This window comes from Peromyscus eremicus, chromosome 15 (assembly GCF_949786415.1).
Source record: "Peromyscus eremicus chromosome 15, PerEre_H2_v1, whole genome shotgun sequence".
NCBI classification, from domain to species: domain Eukaryota; kingdom Metazoa; phylum Chordata; class Mammalia; order Rodentia; family Cricetidae; genus Peromyscus; species Peromyscus eremicus.
In genome coordinates, this window is record NC_081431.1 from 21645403 (window position 1) to 21655939 (window position 10537).

The following is a 10537-nucleotide window of genomic DNA, read 5'->3' on the forward strand; positions in this document are numbered from 1 at the left end:
GCATTGAATCTGTAGATTACTTTTGTGAGGATGGCCACTTTTAGTATGTTAATCTTACTGATTCATGAGCATGAGATGTCTTTCCATCTTCTGATATCTTCAATGTCTTAAACTTTTTATCATACAAGTCTTTCATTTGCTTGGTTAGAGTTTCCCCAAGATATTTTATATTATTTGAGGCTATTAACACATTGACTTTAAAATCAAATAATGGTTTGGTTAATATTAAACTTTTATAACTTTGTCTTTCTGTTATGAAAACAAAGGTGTTGTCCCTATGAGTGCAATATAAGAGCCAAACAGCAAATGTCTCTCCACAGAGACAATTGTTGCTGTCCTCCCACTACCAGAAGAGTCTAAGAAGAGCACAATGGCAAAGCTTATTGTGGGTGGCCTGCTCCTCTCTATTCTTTCAGGATGTGTATCCCAATCAGGTAGGTGTGGGTCCCAGCTGGAAAACTCTCCATGTCTAGAACAGATAGGGTCCAACAGCTTTTGCTGTTACTATTTTCAGGAAGATGTGAGTGAAAGGTATGTGGAAGTCATTTACTCTTATCTATGATGCTACCTAAGCTTGGCAGCTGTAAACAGTGAATGTTTACTATCTCACGGCTTTTGTACAAGAGAAAACAACAGAGAATGGCCTAGCTACTGTTTCCAACCACAGATCTCTATGAGATTGCAGTATTTCAACCAAGGTTGTAGCCTTGTCTGAAGGTTGCACTGCAGAAGGTCTGCTCCCAAACTTCTCCTATGGTTAATCAATTTCTGCTCATTTCAGGAAGCTGGTCAGGGGCCTGAGTTCCTTACTGTCTATTGACTGCAGACCCCTCTTAGTCTCCTGTCATTGGGTCCCTTTCTACAAAACAGACTCTAACGTGTGATTGGAAAGAAGTGTCCACTTCAGAGGCCACAGCCATTCCGTAATCAGATCTTAGAAATTGTCCAACTGTGTTCCACTTCTTACCAGTGAATCAAGACACATCCAATGGGAAGAGAATTAATTTAGGTCACATTTTAAAAACTACCACAGATACCCTTAGATGATGAAAGATATATCTTACTATACCAGGGTGTAAAGATGTCTCTGGGTTCAAGAAAGAAGAATGAAGAAAGGAGAGTGGGATTTGCTTCCTTGATGAGAGCACAGTGACTTCTCATCTAAGAGAACAAGAGGGAGGATGTGATATTTCTTTTCCTAGAAAAAGACAAGTTGGTAAAGGGGGTGTTTGCTCTCATTATTTTTAAGCACTTAGTTGAGGTAGTGTAAGTAGTTTGCACTTTATAAAAGAAACTGATCTCTTTCTAATGATTGGATAATTGAACAACCCTTGTGAAGTGGCAGGATTCTGAACCTCGTTTCTTCACCAATACAATGGAGAAACAAATATCACCCATCCCAATAAATGGCAGTGAGATAAATTAGGAGAAGAATGAACTTTGTGATGCCTGCTATAAAACTAGCTTTTTATTACCAAAGAAGACACTCCACTGTTTTGACAGCTTTATATTTTCTTTCCTGTTGCTGCCAGTAAGAAAACTTGACACTCGTTTCCCTATACCTCAGTGTTACTGTCAGCAGTGAGTTATACATTATTTCAGGCTAACCGTGATATTTTGCTCCAAGTTTGTTCACTGACAAGGTTACAAACAGGGAGATAATTGATCACAGGACATAAATACACAGTTTACACGCCAATCCTCTGGTTGCTGCTGTACTGACAGAAGTTTACTCCCTCTCTCTCTCTCTCTCTCTCTCTCTCTCTCTCTCTCTCTCTCTCTCTTACAGTCTAACTAGCTGTCTTTTCTGGAAGTGTTTCTCTAGGGGTCTAGGGCACAAGCATTTCTTAAGAAGCCCTTTTATGTTAGAATCCATGCTGTTTTCCCATTTCCAACTATGAAGCAAAACTAACTCAATTCAAGACTTTATATTATTTCTGAGCCATATCTCCTCTGATTCAGTTAGTCATTATTCTAGAGTTTATTTTCCAAACTATAGCATTTGTTAAATTCACTTTTCTGAACAAGGGAATAATCATTCTTATAATGATTACAGTTTCATCTTTTCATATGGCTCTTAAGGCAAAACAAATGCATGGTAAATAATCCTTTGATCCTGTTGTTGTTGTGGAAAACTGGTCCTTACTGGACATAGGAAGTGTGGGAGAGAGAGAAGATGAGGGTATAGCACTATCATGGTCTGGGCCAAGCAATTCACATGATTCTGTTCCTCAGACATCACACTAACCACAAGTGTTGGTTCATCACAACAAGGGCCAGGATGTATGTAGCCCCAGCTACAGGGAGTTTCAAGGAGAAATATCACAATTGGGTCAATAGTAAGAGAATATACAATGCTTCATGCTTTATCCATTGCAATGATTCAGTTACATTTAATTTTCTGTCCCTGGCACTTCTTGTGCTATCTCAAGGAAGATGGAGGTAGAGCTGATATAGGAAATCTTTAATTCTGTAACCGATCAAAGGAACCCAAATCCATCTTTTCATGGTTTTGTTTTGTTTGAGACAGGGTCTGTGGTAGCTCAGGTTGTCCTCAAACTCACTATATAGAGCAGATGGCCTCCGCATCTCAAGTTCTGAGACTGCTGGCTTGGACCTCCCTTCCAGGCCTGCCTTTAACACTGTATAGCTGCTCAGCATTGCTGAACTCACATACTTGCAGAATCGCCGTGTGCACCAATGTGCTAAACACATTCTGCCAGGAAGCAGCTCTGGGGCCACAAAAAGAGAAAACTGAACAGCAGAGCTGATAGAATGCTTGTCTTACTCTCCTTTCTTTACAGATATGAAGGGGAAGGCATTTATTTTCCCTCAAGAATCAGCCACTGCCTATGTGTCCCTGATCCCGCAGGCGAGGAAGTCACTGCAGAACTTCACGCTGTGTCTGAAGGCCTTCACTGACCTCACTCGCCCTTACAGCCTCTTCTCCTACAACACAAAGACCAAGGACAATGAGATTCTTCTCTATGTGCAAAAAGCGGAGAGTACATGTTCTACGTTGGGAATTCTGGAGTTACTTTCAAAGCACCCCTAAATCCTTATGCCCCAATCCATGTCTGTGTGACCTGGGAGTCTGCCTCTGGGATTGCAGAATTCTGGCTGGATGGAAAGCCTTTGGGAAGGAAAGGCTTGAGGAAGGGGTACACTGTGGGGACTGAGGCAAAGATTATCATAGGACAAGAGCAGGATTCCTTTGGGGGGCGTTTTGATGCCAAACAATCCTTTGTTGGGGAGATGTGGGAGGTGTCCTTGTGGGACCATGTGGTCCCCCTAAGAGAGATGGCTGGCGGGTGTTACAGTGGCAACCTTATAAATTGGCAAGCTCTTGTTTTTGAAGAAAAGGGCTATGTGGTGACTAAACCCAAACTGTGGGCTTAAACTTCGTTCTTGTCAGTCATAATTTGTGTTTAGTAATAATCACACACTCTGAAATTAAATCTGTTTCTGTTGCAATAGCAGTGTGGATTGCATTGAAAAGCAAACAACTGTGAGCCTTTGCTATGTATTATTTACTCTTGCAAAAGTTGGGTACCACAGTTGTCTGCAGCATCAAACCAAAGGAGCTAGGGGGACACATTGCTCCCAGAACTGGGCACCCATCTTGTAGAATCCTGTGCAAATGGGGTAGGTCCTATGTTGCTTCTGTGTACTCAAATACAGAAACCTGGGAACACAATGTGGCTTCTCAGAAAGGCCTTCAGGAGCAGACTGCCTTGAGGGAGTCAGACCTCTAAAGAGAGTTTCAAAAGAGGGCTTCTCAGGAGCTAGGTTAATAAAATGCCCATTCACATACCTAGAAAAAAATCAAAGATGTCTACAAAGGTATTCTTAGGGAAGCCCCCAAAAGACAAAACTCAACTGTATTGGAGGTCCCTCTTCAAGCTCTCTCTTAGCTTCCCTGGCAAGTAGCTGTTATAGGACATGCATAAATGTCCTTTCTCGGCCTTCCTACTGTTAAACCTGAGAATCACCAGAGAAAGATCAGTTCCACAATTTTTGAGCCAAATTTGAAACAAGTTTTAATTAAATACTGGCCAGGAGGATGAACTTTGACCAGGACCATTCTGGGGTTCCCAGAAAATGGCAATAAGTCACATTTTGCTGAGGCCTATGCAGACAAGCCCATAAGGCCACTGTATTTCCCATTAGGTTCAATTAGGGACAAGCATTATATCCTGACATACTTCCTGCCTGTGTTCCTCCACCTACATCCAATCAGGGGCAAGCACACACTATGACATATTTCTTGCCAGCGTAACCTCCTGTCCACATGCGATCAAGCACATCCTGTGCAGTTGAGTCAAAGCAACTTGTTTAGGGAAACAAAAACATGTGGCTTGTTATCTCCCATAAACAATAGCCTCCAGCATTTCAGGAAGTAACTGTTCTTGGGCAAGGGGCTTACACATTAGAGGCATTTTTGTTTCATGGATCACCTAGGCACAATAATTAAAACTTAAAACTTAACACATAACTTTGGCTCTCACATTACCACGAGAGACACAGAAGCCCTGGATTTAAATTGAGGTGTACTTTCTGTGCATTTTTCATAGGATTCTTGAAAAGGAGAGGCAGATTTTTTCTTTAGTTTTGTATAGACCACAAAATATTTAACACATTCAGTCTCTTCACCAGGCTAAATAATTCTAACTCTTAAACCTTTCTCACACATGAAAGTAACCTTCCCCTTTAGTGAGCAATGGTAGAGGGGTTAGGGAAACCCCAAATTATTGTATAGGAAAGTGTTCAAAATTAAAGTTCTCAAACTTTCTGATGCTATGACCCTTTAAATACAGTCCCTCATGTTCTGGTGACCCACAATCATAAAATTATTTTCGTTGCTTTTTCATAACTGTAATTTGCTACTGTTATGAACTGTAGTGTAAAAATTTTATATGCAGGCTATCCGATATACAACCCCTGTGAAAGGATCATTCGACCTCAAAGAGGTCATGACCCAAAAGTTGAAAACCGATGGTTTAAAGTAAATACCGAAAAATTCACACAGAATAAGACTGTCAGTATAGCAGCGAAGAGGGTAAAGACAAAACCTGAGGTTCAGGTCATATTTTACGCGGACAAGACTGAAAATCATGGGCTAATTTCCATTTTTAGCAGCATCAGGAATTAGTTAAAGTGTAGAATTAATGTATTTAGTTTCAAAAATCTTTCTTTAGACATCATGTGTTACTCCACAGAACTTGTGATGAAGTTCTGAATTGAATGTGGCTAAGCTGTTTAAGAACATTGAATATACTGGTGATCCAGACCCATTGAAGGACTGGTTTTAATGTGAATTTCAAAAAATTGGAGAGGTCGCCAAGGCAGGTGAGGATGTTTATATATGGTAGTATTTCTGTGGGACAGTCAGAGTCTCTAACTTTCATCACTGCCCCAAGAAGAAAGTGATCTAAGTAGAAGAGGGAGCTCTGACTGTTTCTAGCACATCTGAACATCAGCCATGTCCTCTTTGGAGCTTTAGAACTCAGTATCTGCCTGGTGTTTATGGTGATTATTCAACACAGCGTTCATATAGGCGCCATACAACTCACTTTCCTGCCACCACTGAACTGATAACAATGAACTCCACCCTTGATTATGACTCCTACCCATTTCCCCATTTGTGAGCTGCATCTCATCCTTACTCTGGTGGCAACTTTGGAGACAGTAAAAGCTACAGCAGAATAATGATAAAAGCAAGAAGGTGGTAGTGTAGCTGAGTGGTAGAGCATTTGCCTTACGTGTGCAGGACACAGGGTTCACACCATGAAAAGAATTTAAGTTTTAATTAAAAGAAAATAAATATAACATAAGAACAAGAATCAACCTTTAGTACATCTGAGTCGTTCTTTAATGTAACTTCACCGTGAAAATTTTCAATTTTCTGAGTATAGGAGAAATGATGGGGAAAAAAATTTGTTGTTGAGCTTTCAGAAATACTCAGACCTTTTACTTGTATATTTTGGTTTCTGTTCTTGTGTTTTTGTGGGGGCTGTGTGTGTGCATGTGTGTGCATGTTTCTTGACTTTTGTTTGTTTGCTTTATTTTTGTGTGTTTGTTGAGAGAGGGAGAGAGAGGCATTGGGTGAGTGAGGAAGTGAGGATGATCTGGGAGGAGTTGTGAGAGGGGAAAAGTGTGATCAGAATATATATTATGAAAACTATATTTCTCAATAGAAAAAGGAAAAAAAAACCTAGACTGTGACCAACTACACAGTATTTCTCCCTTATCTATGAGGGATATGTTTCAAAACCCCCCATGGATGCCTAAAGCTGAGTTATAAAGTACTCAACCTTATGTACATTGTTTCTTTTACTTATACATGTTTGTGATAAAGTTTAATTTATGAATTAAGCACACTGAGAGATTAGCACAACAGCTAATGATATGGAAATGGCTCAGGGGATAAAGCACTTCCATGCAAGTGTGAAGGCTGGAGTTCCAATCCCCAGAGCCCATGTAAATGCCGAGTGAGAGGATAGTCCATCTGCAATTCCATCTCCAGGTGGTGGACACAGGGAATCCCCAGAGCAAAGCTGGCTAAAGAGACTAACCATATCTATAAACTCTGAGCTGGACTGAGAAACCCCACCTTAGAGAATAAGGTAGAGGAGCGATCAAGGAAGATTCCCAATATCAATATTAGAACTCCACACGTGTATATATGAACATACTCCACATACACCCACATATATTCAAGCATGCATACACACACATGAATAGTACATACATATATACACACACATGAAGAGATTAAAAAACTAATGACACAACAGGACAATTATAATGATACATTGTAATAAAAAGTTATGTGACTGTTGTTTATTTTTTTCTGAAGATATTGATAATATACAGTATCAGTAGATAGCATATGGAACTGGATGAAGGAATGATTCTCGTTCCAAGTAGGATGGGTCAGCACTGTACTAGATTTCATCTTGTTATTTATAATGGTAGATAATTTAAAACTGAAGACTTATTCATATTAGGAATATTCTATTTATATTTTCAGACCAGAATGGACCATGATTAATTGAAAATACAGACAGATAAAGGGAATCCACTGTATGCCAAACAGCCAGATATCTTAGGCAAGGTTTTTTTTCCCAATAGTACGGTAAATGGCGTCCTTGACTTCTTTGTTTCTCAAGGTATATACCACAGGGTTAAGGAGAGGAGTAAACACAGTATAAGTTACTGAGATCAGCTGGTCCTGATCCCTGGTGTTCTCTGATTTGGGCTTGAGGTAGGCAATAGAGGCACAGCCATAGTGGATGATGACCACTGTGAGGTGGGAGGCACAGGTTGCAAAGGCCTTCTTCCGTCCCTCAGCAGAGGCAATCTTGAGGATGGTGGAGATGATAAGAATGTAGGAGATGAAAACCAAGCCCATGGGCACCACAATAACTAGTGAGCTGATGATAAAGTTAATTATGTCATGTAGAGTGGTATCAGCACAGGATAGTTTCATAACAGGCCGGATGTCACAGAAATAGTGAGCTACCTCTCTGTCACAAAAAGGGGCCCTGAACACAGATGCTATTTGAATTATGGCCACAAGCAGCCCAATGCTGCAGGACCCCCATACTAGCTGGGCACATACTCTCTTGTTCATGATGACTGTGTACCTCAAAGGGTTGCAGATGGCTACATAGCGGTCATATCCCATCGCTGTGAGCAGAAAACAGTTGTTAATGGCCAAAGTGATAAAAAAGAACATCTGAGTAGCACAACCAGCCAAAGAAATGGATTGGCTTGAACCTACAAGGCTGGAGAGCATCCTTGGTACAATGACCAATGTGTATACTGTCTCTGAAGTGGAAAGCATACTAAGAAAGAAGTACATGGGAGTATGAAGGTGACGATCAATACTGATAATTATCACAATAATGACATTGCCTGTCAGAGTTAGCAGATACAAGGTCAGAAATATCATAAAGAGAGTAAACTTATATTCCTGAAAGCTGGAGAAACCTTGAAAAACAAATTCATTCACCACTGTGTGGTTTCTTCTCATCATCTTCCAGACAGAAATGACAGGTTTGAGTCAATCAGTCAGAATACATTAGTGCCCAATGCCTCGAACAGGTGATGCTTAGGAAGAACTAATAATGGTTCTTCATCTGGGTAGATATAGAGTTAGCAGGGACAGCTGTCCATCCAGTAGTCAAAGATAGACACAATCAGGAAATGATTTAACAAGTAGAAGTTTATGTGTGAAGTGTGAAACAGATTGTCTGGTGAAGTAGACGGTAGGTATTAGAGAGAAGTGGGCAAGAGAAACAGACAAGACGTAGTTAAATTAGAAAGTCATTTCCCCTTAGAACACAGCTTCAGAACTTGACTAAAATTTGTTTAAAATAGAATTTTTATTGTCTTCTGAAAGGTCTGCCCTTCTGTGTCGCTGAACAAAAGAGCATTGGCTGCCTCAGCATTTCACAAAGGTTTACCTTCTCTCACACATTTGTTTACTCCATGAACCCACTTTCACAGTTCATTTGGCATTTGCAAACCTCACTGTCCTCCATCACATTTTAAAAACAAAAAAAATTTATTTCTTTATTCAATATTGAAGGATGCCTCCTTTTCCTTAGAAAGTCTTCTCAGTGCTAGATATAACCTGCCAATCAAGCTCCTTGTTGCTCAGCAACTCATTTTCCTGGATTGTGTTCATCTCCATGCCTTTTCCAGCTTGTGGTTACATGTAAATTTCACAGATAGCTGGCCTCATTGGAGTAAACTATCTTTTCTAATTTCTTTATAATTATACATTACATAGCTGTGGGGAAAACCAATATTTTAACTTCTATTCTCTCACCGAGGAGTAATTTGGAATCAAAAGTCTCTCATGTTCAAAAATAATTGAATAACATTAGCAATAAGCAGTACTTTGTATCGATTTAAGTTTGTTCCATATGTTATTCAACATCATAATGTCCTATATATTTATTTTTACCTCCCATCTTGCAGCAAGAAAATTATTATACCTAAGTCTATATAATTTGTTCAAATTAATTTGATCTTTTACTACCAAAACTAGGGTAATTTGTCCTATATCACAACTACTTAATAAGTATCATGACCACAGATAGATAAGAAATAAGATGACTCCTTGTTTTTATTGGAAAAAATAATGTATTTTCCTCTTAATCTATGAATGAAATTACATTGTGAAGAAATGGAAAATCCAGAAAAATAATTTGGAAAACTAGGAAAATTTTAGAACCCAAAATGTTGAGGAAATATTAGTAGATTAATGATAATCTATATGAACTCTTTTGATTAATATTTCCACTTTTAATTATGTATTCTAAGGAAACTATCAGATATGTGTATCAGGATGTATGTGCAAAGAACTTGTAATGATCTTATCTATAACAGTGAAGGACAGAAAAAAATGTAAATTAGTAATTAATTGATAATTAAATTAATTATGGCATATGCATCTGATGGGAACAATATGGTCAGTTCATAGCTAAGGAGAGCTGACATGGAAAATTTGACCAATAGGAAGGTCACAGACTGCAATTTATAAAACAAAAAAGAATCAAAATAAGGAATGAAATAGTATATATATGAGCAATGCTAAACAAACTCAGCAGGTTATATTTATATATCTATGCATGTGTATATAACAATACAAATAAAGAAAGAAGCCATGCACTTGAAAAAGAGTAAGTGGGGAGACATGGAAGGGGTTGTAGGAGGAAAGAGAAAGGGGGAAATGATATAATTATACTTTAATTAAAAAATTAAAATTAAAATATTTTTAAGAAGAATGGAAAAGGAGGGAAACATTTAATAACATAAACAGCATTTAAATGAAGAAACTCCACTAAAAATACCTTTTTTATTAATGTTTAGAGAATCCAAAATTATCTTTTTAATATTCTCTATATAATCCAGGCTTTTACATTTAATTATTTCTTTATACCTCCAAAACCAAAATTGCTAAATATCTCTCCCCAGTGAAAATATATCATTGGATGGCAGAGAGGACCAAGGCACAAAGATGAAAACAGTGGGCGAGTTTACCTCGGAGAAGCTAAGGCTGAAGGCACAATGCCTGAGTGAGTTAGGGTCTTGGAGCAGGAAGCTAGAGGGAATGATCTTCAGTTTTTGAAATCTGGAATTAGTAAAATGAAAACTTTCTGAACAGTGATGGAGTAGACTGAGCAGGAGATGTTTATCAGAGGTGCAAAATCTAAAGGAACACCAGAAAGTAAAAGAGATTCTTAAGGCCATATTTAAAAAATAGAGTTCATGAAAATATTCACAATTGACTAAATATCTTTGCTGCTCTTACTACAGTGGGATGCAAGGAGCTGAACAGAGATGAGTTTGGAATTTCCTAACCAAAGATTTTGAAGAAGAGTGCAAAATAGCTTGAAAATACTGAGGTATGAATAAGGCCAAATATATACTTGCTTTCCTCAGAGATGAAGGGGTAGAATGGGCTAGCCCATAACTATTCCTATATAATGGCGATTCACAATACATTTTTAGACAAGGAAAA

The 10537-nt window shown here is 38.6% G+C and overlaps 2 protein-coding genes across 2 annotated transcripts; one reads left to right on the forward strand and one right to left on the reverse strand.

Moving 5' to 3' along the window:
- The first annotated feature begins 370 nt into the window (after positions 1-370).
- Positions 371-3399, forward strand: LOC131925704 (mucosal pentraxin-like). Its single transcript, XM_059281057.1, is given in 3 exon segments — positions 371-434; positions 2805-2993; positions 2996-3399. Coding segments are annotated over 3 exon segments (657 nt in total).
- A 3709-nt stretch (positions 3400-7108) lies between these two features.
- Positions 7109-8041, reverse strand: LOC131925742 (olfactory receptor 10J1-like). Its single transcript, XM_059281095.1, has one exon. The coding sequence runs from the start codon at positions 8039-8041 to the stop codon at positions 7109-7111; it is 933 nt and encodes a 310-aa protein (XP_059137078.1).
- Positions 8042-10537: the final 2496 nt, after the last annotated feature.

What these genes read in the sequence shown, in the direction of transcription:
- LOC131925742 (XM_059281095.1), bottom strand. Translation starts at nt 8,041, where the DNA reads ATGATGAGAAGAAACCACACAGTGGTGAATGAATTTGTTTTTCAAGGT.